Source organism: Motacilla alba, chromosome 15, assembly GCF_015832195.1.
Source record: "Motacilla alba alba isolate MOTALB_02 chromosome 15, Motacilla_alba_V1.0_pri, whole genome shotgun sequence".
NCBI lineage: Eukaryota > Metazoa > Chordata > Aves > Passeriformes > Motacillidae > Motacilla > Motacilla alba.
The window spans coordinates 1,216,988-1,235,977 of NC_052030.1; the positions used below are offsets into that span (position 1 = coordinate 1,216,988).

The window sequence follows — 18,990 nt, forward strand, 5'->3', positions numbered from 1 at the left end:
TGAAAACAAAACAAACCCCCCAAAAACCCAAGAAACAAATAAAAAAGATAAAACTAATGTTAAAAGAATTACTAGCAAGCACTCCCACTCCTCCCAGCACACCGTGCTATCTCCTCTGCACCTCTGGAGAGGCCGGTGTGGCCTTGGCTGATAAGGATATCAGCCCTGCAAACACGGGCACCCAAGAAGCTCCTGGAGGCACTGGTTTGGGGCTTCACCTGCTGCACCATCCCAAGTTCTGCAGGGCACAGGCAGCTCCCTGAGCTGGTGTGGCCCCAGCCCCGCTGCAGCTCCCCAGAAAGGGCTCCCACTCCTTCCCCTCCTGCAGAGCAGAATTAAAGGAACTCGGCGTGGGAAAAGTGCCTCAGTACATGACCAGAAGGAAAGGCTCTAAGAGCGTGTCCTTGGTGGCAGCTGGCCTGCAGCTGACCCAGCACAGGGACACTGGTGTCCCTCACAGCCCAGAAACCAAACCACCAGCTCAGCAGCTTCAGCAGAGCCCCTGAGATGGGCTGTGGAGCCAGGATCCAGGCACGGAGCTGGGAACGGTGCAGGAGCCAGGATCCAGGCACGGAGCTGGGAACGGTGCAGGAGCCAGGATCCAGGCACAGAGCTGGGAATGGTGCAGGAGCCAGGATCCAGGCACGGAGCTGGGAACGGTGCAGGAGCCAGGATCCAGGCACGGAGCTGGGAATGGTGCAGGAGCCAGGATCCAAGCATGGAGCTGGGAATGGTGCAGGAGCCAGGACCCAAGCACGGAGCTGGGAATGGTGCAGGAGCCAGGATCCAGGCACGGAGCTGGGAATGGTGCAGGAGCCAGGATCCAGGCACGGAGCTGGGAACGGTGCAGGAGCCAGGCTCCAGGCACGGAGCTGGGAATGGTGCAGGAAGCCAGGACCCAAGCACGGAGCTGGGAATGGTGCAGGAGCCAGGATCCAGGCACGGAGCTGGGAATGGTGCAGGAAGCCAGGACCCAAGCATGGAGCTGGGAATGGTGCAGGAGCCAGGATCCAGGCACGGAGCTGGGAATGGTGCAGGAGCCAGGACCCAAGCATGGAGCTGGGAATGGTGCAGGAGCCAGGACCCAGGCACAGAGCTGGGAATGGTGCAGGAGCCAGGCTCTGCACAGGGAGCTGGGAATGGTGCAGGAGCCAGGATCCAGGCACGGAGCTGGGAATGGTGCAGGAGCCAGGCTCCGAGCATGGAGCTGGGAACGGTGCAGGAGCCAGGATCCAGGCACGGAGCTGGGAATGGTGCAGGAGCCAGGATCCAGGCACGGAGCCGGGAATGGTGCAGGAGCCAGGCTCCGAGCATGGAGCTGGGAACGGTGCAGGAGCCAGGACCCAGGCACGGAGCTGGGAATGGTGCAGGAGCCAGGATCCAGGCACGGAGCTGGGAATGGTGCAGGAGCCAGGATCCATGCATGGAGCTGGGAATGGTGCAGGAGCCAGGATCCAGGCATGGAGCTGGGAATGGTGCAGGAGCCAGGCTCCGCACAGGGAGCTGGGAATGGTGCAGGAGCCTGTTTCTGTGCATGGAGCTGGGAATGGCTGTGGGGAGTCAAGGTCTGTACATGGAGCTTCTAAAACCACCAGAGGAAGCCCCCCAGTCACCCCAGTTTTTTGTTTTCTTTAGTTTCCAAACTAAAACGCCAAAGATCCTGAGATGGAAAATCCCATCAAGACTTCCAGCTGCTGCTGAGTTTATCACATCAGTGATATCACATCAGGCATGGAAGGTCGGGTCCGGATCTCATCACCTCCACAGCTGGCAGGATAATCCAAGACCTGGGCCAGGCCTGACTCACGAGCTTGTTGGCTCAATTGTAAGCAAGAAAAAGGAGTGACCACACACATGGTACATTTGACAAATGCTCTTTACTACACAAGAAACAAATGTACTGCAGCAGATGAGAGCCTCAAGCAGTCATTTTTCTCATTACAGCTTCTGCTTTCAAGTTTGTACTGGTGCTTCAGCCCTTGGGAACTGTGTTAAATGATCAGCATAAAGATCAGCCACAGTCAACTCATGTTTATCTTTTCTCACCACCACAGCCAAGGACATAATAGCACACAGGGCACACAGAGTCAACATTAAAACCCAGTTTTTATTCCTATCCCATCAATTCCTATCTCATTTACAATATTCAGACTGGTTAAAAAATCCTGGTTTTCCAGACTACAGACTTTAGGGATGTATTTGCTTCAAGCACAAGACTTATCCCATCTTTCCAAGATTGAGGGTGGGTAGAAAAGCTCACTTCCAAGAATTTTTCCATGCTGCAAGCATCTCTCTTTTCTGCAAGTTACCGTCAATGTTAATGTTCTCAGTACCCAATAAATTTCCCTCAGAGACAGCACATGAGATACAGTCTGTGACCTCAAACATCACTCTAAAATCATCACACCCCTGACTTCTTGCCAGCTTTCAAACAACGCTCAGTTCTAGCCCAGGATCTGTGTGCATGAGATAGTTCTTAGGGATAGACATCTAGATGCAGAATCTCCTTCTGGATGAAATATTCCTTGAGGACAGATATATGGATGCAAAGCCCACATGCCTGCATAAATATATATTTTCCTCTATTATAAGGCATGAGAAAAAAGATAAAACTTCATATTTAAAAGCTGAACTGCTGCTTCTCAGCCCTTGCCTATGAAATCCTCAGTCCAACAACCACTTTCATACAGGTTTATGTGGAGGCAGGCTCCAGGTGTGTGTCCAGGGCAATCATGGAGAGAGGTTCCCTCAGTTCCCTCTTCTCCCTGAACACGACACGCAGCTGCCTCTGCTCAAGGCAAACACCCAACAGCAGCAGCTTCTGCAGCTTCCTGTGACCACTCACAAGTTTATTCCGTGATGAATCCATGCTCAGCCCCACAATCAGCAGACCCTGCTTCTGGGAGCAGTCACCCCTGGGGCAATGGTCATGGAGGCAGCTGCCTGCTTCCAGAACAGATTCCAGTGGGCAGGAAATCACTGCTCGAGAGCAGGAGGAGGGAGAATGAACTTGACTGCTGCACACAAGGTGCCTCCATGACCTCCACTACCCAGGAAACCATCAGCTGATCCCTGCAGGACACGCTCCTGAGGAGTGTGGAGATCAGCAATCCTGGGAGGAGCAGGTTTCCTGTAAGGACTGAGGAAACAGAGGGAAATGCAAGCAGCACAGCAAACCATGTCAGCAGTGTGAGTGCAAGGGGCAGTGTGGCACAGGGCAGGACCTTTCCCATCCATTACAACACCACCCATAAAATAAAAAATGTTGGCAGCTGGCATTCCAGATGCTGGAGATGCCAAGAGCTTTATTTAAAACAGAAATCAAGAGTTAACCACTTACTGGGCCATGACTGGGACTGAGGGTGTTTTTGGATCAAATCCTGCAGGTGCTCAAGTGACCCTGGCCAACAGCTTGGGGACAGGCCTGGCACATCCCAGCTGCTTCACTGTGAGACCCAACGTCCTCCTGCACAGAGATTCAGTGCCAGAACAAGGGGAATGGCTTCCTCTGCCAGAGGGCAGGGATGGATGGGAGATTAGGAACTAGGAATTGTTCCTTGGGAGGGTGGGCAGGCCCTGGCACAGGGTGCCCAGAGCAGCTGGGGCTGCCCCTGGATCCCTGGCAGTGTCCCAGGCCAGGCTGGACAGGGCTTGGAGCAACCTGGGACAGTGGGAGGTGTCCCTGCCATGGCAGAGGTGGACAAGATGCTATTTCAACTCCCTTCCAATCTAAACCATTCTATAAATCTCTAATCCAAGACATGCTCTGGGATCATTCAGGGCCGCACATTTTCTGCAAAAACTCTCCAGATATTGACTGTGGGTTACCAGGAACAGCCAAGAGGGAAGGCAAAGCCACTGACCTTCACAAGGGACAGTTCTCACACGTAGACAAGGATGAGTTGCAGCTTTCAGCCAATTTCCCAACTGCTCAGACCAGACTCTCTGTGTTATTTCAGTGCATTGTGTTGCAAGACAAGTTGTGTGGTGCAATAAATGCTCAGAGGTTTTAATGCAGAGACATTTCAGTTGGTTCAGCACAATCCGAGTCCTGCCCTTCACTCTCACCCCTCTTGGCTGCAGCCAAGCCAGGCCATCATCTCCCTGCTCAGGACACCTTCACACCCCCACAACACCCATCTGCCATCCCACCCCTCTGCTCCACGCAGGAAAGGTTCACATCCACAAAAGCAGCACCAGCACTTCATCCAAAGTCACTCCTTCCCATTCCAGCAGCCACTCTGGGAAGCCAAGGGGCTCCTGCTGTACACACGAAGGCAAACAGGCAGTCCACAGAATTATGGAATGGGTTGGAAGGGACCCTAAAGCTCATCCAGTGCCACCCCTGCCATGGACAAGGTCACCTTCCACTAGCCCAGGCTGCTCCAAGCCCTGTCCTTGGACACTTCCAAGGACCCAGGGGCAGCCCCAGCTGCTCTGAACACCCTGTGCCAGGGCCTGCCCACCTCACAAGGAACAATTCCTTCCCAATATCCAATCTAAATCTCCTCTCTTCCAGCTTTAAGCCATTCCCCCTTGTCCTTGTCACTCCAGGACCTTGTCTGAACTCCCTCTCCAGCTCTTTAGGAGCCTCTTTAGCTGTTGTTCTTTCATGAGAAAAACACCAATTTTACACATTGCTTGTCCAGACAGCTCCACAAGTCCCTCAGCTGCTCAGGCTCCTGGGAAGCAGCAGGATTGTGCCAGCAGGTCCCAAAATCCCACTGCAGCCCAGGCCCTGGTGCTTCACAGAGGTCATGAAAAGCCTCCATCCCCAAGAGCTCGTGTCCAGCAGCTCCTGTCACAGGGACAGGGCTGGGAATGGTTTATTTTTAGCCCTCAGCATCTTTCATTTCCGTAGGAGCCGCACGCAATTCTCCTTTCCACAGGACACCTCCTCCCCTGCCAAACCAGGCTGCTGGAACACAGTGCAGGGCTCTGGCTGCTCCTCAGGACAAAGCCCACCCGAGAAGGGAAGCAGAGGCACCACACACAGGCTGGCTGCTTTGCCAGTGCAGGAAACGGGGAAAACAGGAGAAGCAGAGACATGTGCCAGCTGTGCCAGAAGGATCTGTGCAGGGATCCACACTCCCATGAGGTGTGAGACAACAAACAAACACCACAAGTGCAGCCAGCACCACAAGCAATCCAGCAATCCAGGGCTTTTCCAGAGCTCTTCATCTTCTCCAGCCAACAGCAGGGAGATGAATGCTGCTCTCCAGTTTTAAACTCCCACGTGGTGAAGAGCACCTATTTTTACAATTTTTAAACAGATAAAAGGCCAATCTTGGCCTAGAAGCCACTCTCTGCATCCATGAATGACTCCAAGAAGTGGCTCATGGCCTGTCTCTCCAGCAGGACCCTCAGCCCTGGGGGTCTCACCCTGGCAGGTTCAGCAGCTGGAAGGACTCCACCAAAGGAGCCCAAAGCACACAAGGGAGGACATGAAAAGTGTACAAGAGAGAAGGAAGAGGCCAGCTGAGCTGCAGAAGAACAGAGCCCAGTGCTCAGCTGGTTTCCCGAGCAGGACTTCATGCAGGGGACAAATAAAGCTGTGACCATCCTCCTCCTTTCTTCCCAGGATCCACCAAACTGATTGAAAACTCTCTTTTTTTTTTACCCAATTCTATTTCCTAACTCTTCTGCAGGAAGAAAAGCAGGTTTAAATCTTTAACTTTGTATCTATTTTTATGTTATCAGAGATTTTAAAAAATGGTGTAAGAGGGGACAGAAGCCAGGCCACTGAAGGCAATTCTCCCACAGGAATGTATTCCAGGAGCTGGACTTGGATGATCCTTGTGGGTCCTTCCAAATCAGGATACTCCATGACTCTGTGATATGAAGGAGCACAGAGCAGAGAAAAGCAGCACAATGCCCTTTTCCCAAGTGAGGGAGCAGGATCACATCACATCCAGGCTCACTTAAGCTAAGCTGTTCTGACTCCAGCACTCGCACATGGGAGCAGATTCTTTTTATAGAGACCTGGCACGGCACAAACACTTCTCATGAGGTCCTGATAAGGGATAAAGGTGCAGCAGCAGGATGTGCCCCCACAAACTGCCAGCACAGGGCTGCACTAATCCCACACAAGCATATCCCAAGTGCCTCTGCTGGGTTTACATCAAACCAGCAGTCCCATAAATAAACCAATTTGTAAATTAACACTACACCTAATGGTACAATGGTCTATTATATGGTAGAATGGCAATGATATATTTTGAACATGGAAATTAAAGCTACACCTAACGCTAGTAGTGGAGTTTGTGTACTACCTGCCCCATGGGACAAAGGGATCACTACTTATTTCCTTTACAAACAGAAAACTCTAACTCCCCCTGTACCCATGAGGATGCCTCACTTCAAGGTAATGTCTGACTTAATACTGGTTGTAGCTACTTGACAAATTCGTCCTTCCTAAAACTACAGAAATTGTAAATCTTCAGGGGAACACAACTGTAAATCTTCAGGGCCTCTTGGACCAAACTGCCAACCTTAACCTCACTACATTATAGCTGAAAGATTTTAGGATTGTTCAGCCTGGAGGAGAGAAGGCTCCAGGGAGAGCTCAGAGCCCCTGCCAGGGCCTGAAGGGGCTCCAGGAAAGCTGGAGAGGGACTGGGGACAAGGCATGGAGGGACAGGACACAGGGAATGGCTCCCACTGATACAGGGCAGGGCTGGATGGGATCTTGGGAATTAGGAATTGTTCCCTGGCAGGGTGGGCAGGCCCTGGCACAGGGTGCCCAGAGCAGCTGGGGCTGCCCCTGGATCCCTGGCAGTGCCCAAGGCCAGGCTGGACAGGGCTTGGAGCAGCCTGGGACAGTGGAAGGTGTCCCTGCCATGGCAGGGCTGGCATTGGATGGGTTTAAGGTCTTTTCCCACCCAGGCCATTCCATGATTCTGTGATTAAAGATTTTGCTCCCCCCCAGCCTGACCTTGTGACACCCCAGGCCTGGCACCACAGCAGCTCCTCACCACGATCCCACTGCATCACTGCCTGCCTGCAGCATCCCCAGGGATTCCTCAGTAGAGCTCTCAGCCTCCACTGCCTGCAGAGCGTGACTCTCACAACCACTAAGCCTGCTCAGGTGCTGTGCACTTGGAAATCAATTGTACAAATCCCGATGGGATCAATCCCGTTCTCACAGCGTGTGCTTTGTGCTTAAATTAACTTACAACATTCCAAAAATGGGGAATATCAGCTATGGGCAGCCAGAGGTTTCATTCCTGCACTGCAAAGGCACCTTAGTGCTGCAGTTGTGCAGCAGAATTCAATCCAATCCAGTAATTACAGATTTTATCTGTGCTGCGATACAGAGCTGCAGCCTCTCAAGGCACTCGCAAGTGACAATTCCAGGCTGGATGGCTGCAGCTGTAAGGAGGCCTGTTACAGAGCAACAAAGCACAAATTTCCAGACCTCTGCAAGTCAACTTTCAATTTTAAAACTACATTTCCAAGCAGCTTGCATGCATAGGTTTTTCCGCTTTGAAGCAGAAATGTTTACTTCTTTCCTGGTGGTGAAAAGGAAGGGGACAGAGAGGGAGAAGCAGATGCCTCATCCAGTGCACACTCAATGTTTACCCACAAAAAAATGCAGGTTCCTGGGAAAACAGTTCCAGGGCAGCACCCAGCTGGGACATCCCAGGGACTGCACAAGCAAAAAAATAGGAAAATTCCTGTCCATCAGCTCCTAAGCCAATCCCACTGCTAAAAGGATCAGAAACACCACTGGGTCTTTGCCTCCCCAAGTGCTGCAGCAAAACACTGTAGTTATAATAAGCTTTAACAGATAAAAGCCTGATAGAGGAGTAAAGCACAGATAATCCCATAAATTTGGGCTGCCAATCCTCAGGCTGTCCCAGTGTCAGGCAGCTCCTCCACCAACTCAGAGTGCCATGAAGCGCAGGATGATCTGTGGAACAGCCTGAAGGGTTCAGTCACAGAAATCACCAGGGCTCCCCTGGCACTGACAGGACAAGCCATAGACAGGACACGGCTTTTCCTCATCCCCCATCAGCATCCAGAGAGCTGAAGGCAAACTACAAAAAGTGTCAGAAATAATCATAGAATGGTTCATGAAATGTGTCTGGGAGGCACCTCAGGAGGCCTCAGGTCCAGTCTCGTGCTCTGAGCATCTGCCTCCAGACAAGGCTGCTCAGGACCCTGCCCACCCACAGCTGGAACAGCCATGAACTCCCTGCACCTCTCCAGATCCCTGTCCCACTACCCAGTCCTCACTCCCAAGCTTCCATGTGTCCATGCAGGATTTCCCACGTGCTCTCCCAGCCCTGTGCCTCACCCTGCCACGAGCAGAGCCAGGCTCTGATCTCTCTCCCACCCTCCACCATGGAGCTGTGGGTCTCCCTGTCTCCTCTGCTCCTGCCTCAGCCTGGCAGGCCCCAAATCAGACTGGTGGCCCAGACAGGGCACCCCAGGGCACTCCTCTGCTGAGCAGAGGGGACAGTCCCTTCCCTCAACACAGCCAAAGCCACCACTGACCTCTGGTCACTCCTGGTCACCTTTTCGTCCCCAGGGGCTCCTCTGCAAAGCTCTCCAAGCAGCAATGCCTCTGCTGAGCACCTCGGGGTTCCCATCACCCTGCAGCTCCAGCCTGTCACAGTCCCTCTGAAATCCAGACCTGTGAACACTCTGCTCCACTTGGCATCACCCACAGCAGGGCACTCACCCGTTAATAACCACATTATACAGCAAATACTGCGACTAATGAACTGTGATTTATCACAGCTACCAAAATCCAATCAAATCATATGTACTCCTAATCAATGCCTGAGAGGATACAGCCAAACAGAGCACCACCACCACCACCCCAGCTCCCAAAGGGAGCCCTGCATGTTGTGTACAATTCCAAGTGGGAGCTGACAGTGTGTCCTGTGTGCCAAATGTAAATTATGCAGTATTATTAAGATGATTGTCACCTTTGTACCATCACAAAATGACTTTTAGTTTGAGCACTCTCTTGCTCCTGCTTATAAAAATTCCATCCCAGCAGAGATGCAAAGCCAGGGAGCCTCAAGAAGACTCTTCCCCAGCACAGATCACAGAGACCCAGCTGACAAGGAATGGAAAACTCTGCTGGGATAAAATAAAGCCATAGAGTAGTTCCACCTGACCACACACTATAAACCTGCAGCACCTTCTTGCTCCACAAGCCCTGCTGGGAAACACCACAGTGGCAACTTGGGAACAATAAACAGCAGACAAACAGCATGCAGCATCAGTCACAGGAACGTGCACGCTTGGAAACAGAAAAGATGGAAGGTCTCAACTCTTCCAAGAACAAAGGACGGGGCTGCTGGAGAACACAGCCCCGACACCAGGCACCACCCAAGCGTTCCTGGACAGAGTTCCCAAAAAGGGCTTCAAACCAAAGGCTGAAACTTAACATAGAGTCATGGAATCCGCTGAATAGGAAGGGACCCACAAGGATCGTCCAGTCCAACTTCTGGCCCTGCCCAGACACCCCAAACCCCACCCTGGGCATCCCTGGCAGTGCTGGCCAAAGGCTCCTGGAGCTCTGGCAGCCTCGGGGCCGTGCCCATTCCCTGGGGAGGCTGGGCAGTGCCAGCACCCTTTGGGGGAAGAACTTTTTCCTAAAATCCAACCTAAAATTCCCCTGAAACACCTTCACTGACCCCTCATGAGCTGCAGGCACGGCTGCCGCTCCCACCTGCTGCGCAACATCTCCAAACCTCATAGACAAAAATCTGCTTCTTTATTCTAGTGGTCTCCACTCCTGCACAGTCCTGGAGAGGAGGGGCATGTCTGTGTCCCACTGCCATGAGCACACCCCAGTTATCCACGTCCATGCTCCAGCCAAATCCATCCAAACTCACCCCATCTTCCGAACTGGGACCGGTGTATTTTTCAAGCGCTTCCAAGAAGAGCCACCACTCCTGACAGTTGCAGAAGACCTGCAAAAAAAAGTTTGTGGAACCACCCCTGTGCATTTCACAGGAAAAAAGAAACTTCAAAAATCATGAAGATTTCCAGAGCTAGGGAATTAGTTGCCATGGATATTTGCTGCTGTGACAAATACTCTAATTCTGTGCTGGGGTGAGTGACAGGCACAAAGCACCAAGTCAGCTGGGAACAGCAACACGGCGCGGTGGAACACAGCACACACAGCCCCACGTCTCTGGGAGCATCCCTGAGGAAACCAAGCCACGGACCTCAACAGCACCAGCTCCAGGAGGCCACGTGACTCCCCAAAGGAGCTTTGCTCCCATCCAGGCTACCCAGCCCTGCTGTCACATCCATGGCTGTGCCATGGGAAGGAGAGTTCACTGGTTTTGGGAGCCCACCCAGCCACAGTGTTTAGGTGTCTGTGCCAACCAACCAGCCTGAAGCGAGGAGATCTTACTCACAACAGCAATACACAACCAGCAGGCCCCAAGGACAACATTTTCCTGCTCTGTTTGTTATAAAGTTCCTGGAAGAACCTGCTCTAGCTATTACTAACAGATTAAGAATCACTGCTTTGTGTTAAAGAAGGAAAAGAGAAAGGCACTGACTCCCACTTCACCATATTTACCCCCACATGCATTGCAGAAGCTGCTTTAAACAGCCACGCGTGCCCAGCCAGTGCTCTCATCCAGAAAGATTTGGAGGATTAAGACTATTTTTAGGGAGTGAAGCACCTCCCCCTGAGTCACTGCAGGGACATACATCTATCCGGTCGTGATTCAAAGCAGAAATAGCCTTGAAGAGTTAGATTAAAATTTTAAAAAAAGCAAGGAAAGTGGATACTAACACAGCTTGGTGTGAAAGGAAGGGCAGGGAAAACAGAGGTGACAACGGGTTTGGCCACAGTCAACAGTGCTGACACAGCACCAGCTCCATCAGTGCCGTGTCACAATGTGACCCGAGAGCAGCTCCAGCCCGCAGCGATGCTCACAGCGAGGAGCAGCATCACCTGGGGACAGCACAAAACAGCCCTGCCAGGAGCCCTGGCTCGCAGAGGGGGAAGTGAATCCCAAGTGCCTGGAAGGGGACCAAAGAGAAGATTTGCTCCCATTTGCTCTGCTTTCACGGCAGAGCTCCGCTGACACGCAGTCCCACGCTTCCATCTGCATGTTTAATTGCAGCGTTGATCCGTTGGCAGCCCAAGGCTCAGCACCAGCCCTGCACACAGGGCTGTGAGTCAGCACCCCTGCCCCAGCACCACTCACATCCAGCTCTGCCCTCCTCCAGCCCAGCCTCAGCTGGCAGACACGGGAATATTGTGTCATTAATTATTGAACAAGCTTTTTGAGGGAAATCAAACAAAGGCTGATGCAAAGTGTAGAAAGATCCCTGCCACGGTGCTGTAGGAACTGCTACAACAATTGAACAGTATAATGAGGACCTGAAGGGATATTTAACACCTCCAGCTGGATCAGGTTTGGAAGCACTACCTTACTTAGGGATAAATCTCCAGGGTGCTGCCTGCCCTCCGATAGCAGGCTGGGACAACTCACATTTCAGGGTGACAACCTGAGCTGTTGGCCATCAGCTGAACAGACCTACAGGGAGCAGAGGGCTCTGGTATCACTGATAACACTTCAGGCACCTAAAATTACCAGGCTGAGTTACCCAGCTACAACAGTTGATACACAAGCACAAAATACAGGAAAGCTCAGTAGTGTGACCTGCTGTAGCATAACTCAACCTACAGATAATGAACATCATGGTCGTTCAGAGGCGAGCTCAGAGCACATTGCACTGATTGGAAACTCCTTTCCAGGGGAAAATGAGGCAGGATACAAGGGACACTGCATGGAAAAGCACAGCAGGCTCCTCACAGTACTCCTGAGAAGAAGGATCAGCTCCTTCCCCAGTGACTCACTGTGGGTACAGAGGATGACAGGCCATACAAGCACCAACTTAAACCTGTAATTGGAGCAAGCCAAGTCAGAGCTGAATACATATTTCCTTGGAAAAAGACAAGCAGGGACACGGCAGGAAGAGGCAGGTGATGCCAGTCACCTCTGCAGGCAAAGGACAGCCATCCTGCTCCTGGAGCAACATGACAGCAGTTAGACCAAGGGCTGGCAAGGGCTTTCCAGGGCTGAGCACAGCCACGGATGTCCTGGAGCAGGAGGCAGTCCACACCAACCTCTGCTCCTAAAGGTCAGCACAGCCCCTGCTGCCCCACTCCAGCAGAGCTGAGGGGGCTCCAGCACCATGTGGGAGAGATGCAGGGCTGGACTGTGACCCCCTGCCCTTGCCTGGGACAGCAAAGCAGAACTACACCAGTGTGTGCTCCAGCAGTGGAAGCTGGGCCAGGGCACACCAGAAAGGGGTGACAGGCACCTCACTCAGGTAAGGAGTCAGGTAAGGAGCCCATAAACACCCTCCATACCTGCCAACAGCTCCAGGAGTGAAAACTGCCGTGGGAGCCAAGCTACCTGAGGGTACCCCGTGACCAACACTGAGACAGCAGCACAGGCTGCTGCGCTTCCACACAAAACCAGAGTGCTCTGTCTCCTCAAAGTTTAGCTCTGCACAAGACAAACCAGTTATTTCTTCTACAATTACATCAAATTAAGTATTTGGCCAGCACAGAATCATGGAACGGTTTGGGTGGGAAGGGATCTTAAAGGTTCCACTCCCCTGCCATGGGCAGGGACACCATCCACAAGACCAGGCTGCTCCAAGCCCTGTCCAGCTTGGCCTGGAACACTTGCAGGGATGGGATGAGGGATGACATCCATCCCATCTAGCCAAATGAAGATTGTACATATAGAAATAAAGGAGAAAGATGGTTCACGGCTCTTGTCACAGTTTGCAACCAGCAAACAGAACCAGGCAACAGCTGTAAATCCCCTCAGCCAGCACTAATTACCAAGCCATGATGGAAACATCCCTAAGGACGAGATCCCTGCCTCACGCCCTCCTGCAGAGTCAGCAGCAGCTGCTGCTTGAACTGAAGCGAGCCCGACCTCCCCCACAGCACTAACTGGGAGCAGAGCAACCCAGCCTGGAACCAGCAGCCCAAAGAGCATCGTTCCCCCCACCCCACGGCACCCCTCATGGGGACATGCAGCGTCCCCAGGGAGCTGTGGCAGCACCGTGTCCCCAGGGACAAAGCACAGAGAGGAGCTGCCTCCAGAATGGGCAACTAACAAGGAGCAACAGCAAAGCACCATATGGATGCAGAGAGTGCCATGGGAAAACAAGCTGACTGGGAACACCAATTATTCATCACTGTTTAAAAACAAGTAGCTCAAAGTCACCAGGAGCTGCAGAGCTGCCCTGGAAACTTGCACGCTCCAGCACCCAAAGAGACACAAACACTCCAGGACTCGTCTGCACAGAGACAGGGTGTCACAAAAATCATTCCAGGAGAGCATGTTGCCTCATTCTACCATGTACAAGCTAAATGTAAGGAAAAGTTTTCCCTTCCAGGGGTGGTCCAACACTGGAAGAGGGGCCTGGAGAGGCTCTGCAAGCTCTCACCTTGGAGATTTCAGAGGCTGGAGCACAAGTGTGATGAGAAGTGGCTGAGGGAGCTGGAGGGGCTCAACGGGGACCTTGTGGCTCTGCACAACTCCTGACAGGAGGGGACAGCCCAGGGGGGGTCAAGCTGTGCTCCCAGGGAACAGGGACAGGAGGAGAGGGAGCAGCCTCAAGCTGTGCCAGGGGAGGTTCAGGTTGGATATCAGGAAAATTTCTTCATGGAAAGGGCGGTCAGGGTGACACAACTGCCCAGGGCAGTGCTGGAGTCCCCATCCCTGGAGCAACTTAGAAGCCACGTGCATGTGGCACTTGGAGACATGGGTCAGTGGTGCCCTTGGCAGTGCTGGGGAACACTTGGATCAGAGGCTCCCAGAGGTCTCTCCTGGGCTCCCTCAACCCCCCCATCTCTACCATCAGCAGTGCTTTTCAAGCTCCTTCCTGAACTCCCCTCCTCAGCTTTCAGTGGAGTCTCAGCACAAGAAACAGGGAAAATACCTCTGGGTTGTGCTCAGGCCCTCATGGTGCCAACCAAGAGTTAACTGCTGGATAAACAGAGCTGGTGAAGAATGCTGCTCTGTGAAGCACAGCTTTTCCAGGGAAATGAGCTGCAGGACAACCCAGACAAGACAGCTAAAGTGCCCCAGGCACCCATCCCTGCTCAGAGAGGGGAGTTAATGCTGCTTGATGGAGAAGCCTTTCCCTTCCCAACAATAACATGGTTTTCCCCTCTCCATTTGTCATTGCTTTCATCATTACACCCCGTGCCCACACGAAGCACTGCTGAAGGCTCTCCAACACCCAACCCACAGGAACCCAGCTCCAGCCCATCCCACAGAGAAGCCAACACATCCCAGAGCTCTTCAAAAGGTCAAGGAGCTGCTGGGAGAACACAACACTCTTGGAGCATCCATGGTCACATGAGCCAAAGCCAGTCTTCCATGAATTAATACTCACCTGAAGATCCTCTCTAATCTCCTTGAAAACACTTATCTGTTCAAGGTGATTAGATTCTCCAATACAGAGCCGCTAATTATAGATAATGATAAATCTGAGTGGCAGCCTGCAAGAGGAGTTCAGAGAGAGAGTTTGGATCATTAGCAAGTCAAGCAGACTAGTCCTGCAGCCCCAAACTGTCTTCCCACGCCAGCATCACTGAATCAGCCAAAACACTTGGTCAAAAACAACCTAGGAGGACCAATCAAGGGCAAGTAAAATGGTCCAACCGTACTGCTGTGGATTTAGGAACTTCCTAAACCCACACACCTCCCTCCAGAGGAGGGTACTGCGCAGGAACTCCTCAAGAATTCCTCAGCAGTTGTTATTTTTCACAGGTTCAGAGGAGGGAATACAAAGCAAAGGCACATGAAGTTTCCCTGGCAGCAAGACTAGATGTCTTCATCGATGTAGCAAAGCTGCAGGAGGCTTTAAATGCTCCATTTGGGAAAAACGCTGTAATTAGAAGCTTTAATTCAGCAAACTGTCCCTGTGAAACCAACTGGGCAGCAAACAGGCGTCGCACTTGGCTGCTGGAGCAAACCCCTCAGAAGAGCTCCAAAGGATGGCACAGCACCCACCCACACACCAGCACCTCCAGGGACACCAAGGGGACACCCGGGATTTCAGCAGCTCAGCTCTGCACACCAAAATCCTGCAGGCAACGTGACAGGCTGGGGTTTAAAGCTAAAGAGCGAGAGCCAGGAAATCCAAATGGAACATAAAGCTTCGACCTGGAATGAAATCAATCCACTCAAGGAGGCGGCTTGGGCACCGCGGGGCAGCCTTCCCAGTTTAGATGATGTTAGCAGACAAGCAAAATGAAGTTTCTACAAAGCTCCTCCTGAGCAGCCACAGCTAAATCAAGTGGGCTGTGCAGCTGCAAAGGTGACAACACGAGCAGAGCACAGCAATTCACCTGCAAGGGCAGGAAAGGAGACTTCTGGTGTGGACCTGCTGAGCTGGGCTGAGCACAAAGAGCCAGCAGAAAGCAGGACCCGTGACTCTCAGAATGCCAGAGACCTCTATAGAACATCTACAGACAGACAAATATAGGTATATGCTCTTTCTCAGTGAACAGGCAGCAGCCTGACACCTGCCTGGCTCCTGTCACGGAGCTAGAATTCCTATCAAAACAGAACTGCCAGTTTTTACCCCAGACTGTCTCCCAGGAGTGCTCTCAGATGAGCAATTCAAGCTGACACAGCCACTATTTCAGAGCGCTGGTTTTGAAGAGTATCATGGAGGCTTTTCTCCACTTAAGACAGACTTCACCACGTGTTCTGCACTGTATTTTTGTACTCCTGACTCACAACCAAATTAATTCAGTTGTCGTCAAGCCCAGAGATGAAAAGAAGCACAAAATTCTCCAGCATTCTTTTCCCCAAGCAGCTGCTGAAGGTCTGCCCTGCCTGAAAGCTTCACAAAGTTTCAACTCCTTCACATGCAGATCAGAATAATTTCCTTGGGTGTTTCTGTTTGTTGTTTCAGCCTAAAACAGATCAAATGGTCTCAAAATAAACCTGGTTGTTCCCATCTAAAATAATTGTTGAAGAAAACCACTTGTTCACTCATGACAGACTTGGCATCAACACGCAAAAATAATATTCTGACATGGTTACAAATGGGGTGTTAAACTCCAACAGCCTTTTTGAGCAGAGTTAAGGCATTCCAGAAAGGATTACAGTAAATTAGCTGAATTACTGAGAGGCAATTACATTTTTTGGGGGGGAGGTTGTTTGGCTTAAGTTCTTTGAGGGTTTCAACAACTCCAAGTAGATAATCACATCATTTACCTTCTGCACTGCTACCTGCTGTAGTCTGACCCTGGCACCCAGGTTCCAGGTCTCTCTTAGAGCTGAAAGAGTTTATATTCACATCTGACAGGGAGCTGGAGCTCTGCAATCTGCTTCAGGCTACGTGTCAGCAGCTGGAGCTGAGAGGAAATCAGCTGATGAACTTTATGTCGGGAGGAAAAACAGCTTTGGCATAACCTTCACAGAGAATTCCTGTCTCAGGGGGTTTGGCACTTTAAAGACTTACTATTTTATAAAGCTTAACCATCTTCAATATTCAGGATTGTTTCCATGTCCTGAAGTACAGCCAACATCTGCTGCACAACACTGAGGGTGGCAGAGCGCTTGTGTTCCAAGTGACAAGAATAAACGTGATCCAAATCACAGAATCCCGGAATGGTCTGGGTGGGAAGGGACCTTAAAGCTCCTCTCGTTCCACCCCCTGCCATATACAAGGATACCTTCCTGAAGAATAAAAACACCAACATCCACATTCGTATTTTCACCACTCAAGCGAGACAAGCAGCACAAGCGAAGCTACAAAGATGACACAAGGCTTTGGATTCAGCCTCGGGGTGTCTGACACGCTCCTCGCTGAGCCCACAGCCCGTCTGCACAAACCCAGCGCGGCAGACAGCGCTGCCAGGGAGCCAGGCACGGCTCGGATCAGCTGCTGCAGCTTCCTTCCGTCCCCCAGGAGCGCAGCCCCAGCCGGGGCTGACTTCCCCAGCCCAACATTCCCAGCACAGCATCCCAGGCCACGCTTCCACCGCCACCGCAGCCACCGGCACTGCTGGGGGAAGGACCCGCAGGCGCTGGCAGGGTACAGCAGGAGCAGGTTACACGGCTAAAGGAGGAGGGTGTGCGGGGTTTGCCTGGAAGGCTGCGCTTTGGGCAGCCGGAGCTGCTGCAGCAGGAGCGGAGGGATGGAGAGAGAGAAGGACGGGTGATCCAGGGCGCTCCATCATCCCGGGCCCCCGCGGCTCTGCAGGACCAAAACCCGAGTTTGGCTTTAAAAGAAGAAAAAAAAGCTCAAACTAAACAATACGAGGCGATTTTCGCTGTGCAACAGCGCAGCCCCCGCGGTCCGTCCTCCCCTGCCCGGTCCCCCGGCCCCGGTACCTGTAGTAGCTGAGCAGCCCATTGCTGAGCACGAACCAGCGACGCTGGTAGCCCTTCAGGTAGTTGGTCCACTTGAAGAGCCACCCCTTGTAGGTGTCGGAGCCCGGGGGGGCGGCGGGCGGTCCCCCCGCCGGGCCCCCGCCGCCGCGGCCGCCCGGCTCGGCGCTCATGGCCGGCAGCTCGTGGCAGGCCAGGCAGGGGACGGCGCTGAGGAGCGAGACCAGCCCGCGGGTGCCGCCGCCGCAGAGCGCGGCCGCCTTCCCCATAGACCCCGCGGGGCCCAGCCGAGGCTCCGCCGCTCCCGGGGCGGCCCCGGCCCGTCCGCACCGAGCGGGGGCGGCGCCGCCGCCACGTGACCGCCCCGCGGGGAGGGGAGCGGCGGGGAGCGCCCCCCGGCGGCGGGGCGGGAACGGCGCGCGCCGCCCTCACCCCGCCCCCGCCATTTTGGCCCCCCGCCGCCATTTCACGCCGGGGGGTTGGGGGGGGGGGGAACGGGAAAAGTGTTCCGTATAAATCTTCCCGTGAAAAACCCTCCTGAGTGCCGCCTGCCCTGCTGGGAGGAGAAGCCCCATCCTACTGTCCCGCTCACCTGCTCCCGGCAGCAGCACGCGGGCCTGGGTTTTGTGCCTGAGGAGGTGCCTGCCCACAGAGCAGTGTGGAGGTCTGTGGCAGGTGCCACCCGGCCAGGTGTTCTCGTGTCCGCTGAGGGTTCTTCCCTTTCCCCTTTCCCTTCCCAGCCTCTTTTTCCCTTTCTCATTCTCTCTTCCCTTTTCCCTTTCCTTCTTCATCTTTATCCTCTGCTCTTCATTCCCCCCCATCATAGATCATGTCTCTCATCTCCCTGATCCTCTCTGATCCCCCTGATCCCCTTATCCTCAGCCATCACCTTCACACCCTGTCGCAGCCATGCCAGGGCTCAGGAGGCTCTCCCAGCCCTGGGAATTCTCCAGAGAGGGCTCTGGGCTCCACTCGGGATCCGGGCTGGGCAGCTCTGAGGGTGAAGGATGCTCCATGCGCTGCTCTGGGCTGAGCTCCTGCCCCTCTGCAGCTGGGTGAGCCATTCCTCCCTGGAGAGTCCTTCAGCCAGGAGCACTGGGGACACTGAGACAGCCTGTGGGGCCACTCCTGGGTCTGCAACAGCCCGAGAGGGCTTTGGACTCCAAATGCTGCTTTTCAGAGAGCCATGGAATGGGTTTGGGTGGAAGGGACAGAAAGGACCTTACAGCTCATCCCAGTTCCACTCCCTGCCATGAGCATGGACACCTCCCACTGTCCCTGGCTGGGCCAAACCCTGTCCAGCCTGGCCTGGGACACTGCCAGGGATCCAGGGGCAGCCCCAGCTGCTCTGGGCACCCTGTGCCAGGGCCTGCCCACCCTGCCAGGGAACAATTCCTAATTCCCAATATCCCATCTATCCCTGCACTCTGGTACTGGGAAGCCATTCCCCTTTGTCCCAAGTCCCTCTCCCCCTCTTCTGGAGCCCCTTTGGGCACTGGAAGGGCCTTAAAGGTCTCCCTGGAGGCTATAGGTTTTTGGGAACTGAAGTCTATCTGGACAGGAAATTTACTTCTTGATGTAACTACACCCCAAACTATCCACGTGGCTGCCAACTTCTCAAAGT

At 53.2% G+C, this 18,990-nt stretch overlaps 1 protein-coding gene across 4 annotated transcripts in view; it reads right to left on the bottom strand.

Moving 5' to 3' along the window:
* The window catches only part of OSBP2 (oxysterol binding protein 2), a 93,199-nt gene extending 75,472 nt beyond the window's left edge, over nucleotides 1-17,727 (bottom strand). Inside the window, exons 1-2 of one of the 4 annotated variants that reach the window (XM_038152082.1) lie at nucleotides 17,370-17,727; nucleotides 9,855-9,932 (exon numbers count right to left, since the gene is read on the bottom strand). In XM_038152082.1, coding sequence (XP_038008010.1) covers nucleotides 9,855-9,932; nucleotides 17,370-17,635 — 344 coding nt within the window. In that variant the 5' untranslated portion in view covers nucleotides 17,636-17,727. The remainder of the gene's footprint in view (nucleotides 1-9,854; nucleotides 9,933-17,369) is intronic. The other 3 variants (XM_038152083.1, XM_038152084.1, XM_038152085.1) reach the window with 3 other exon arrangements.
* Nucleotides 17,728-18,990: the final 1,263 nt, after the last annotated feature.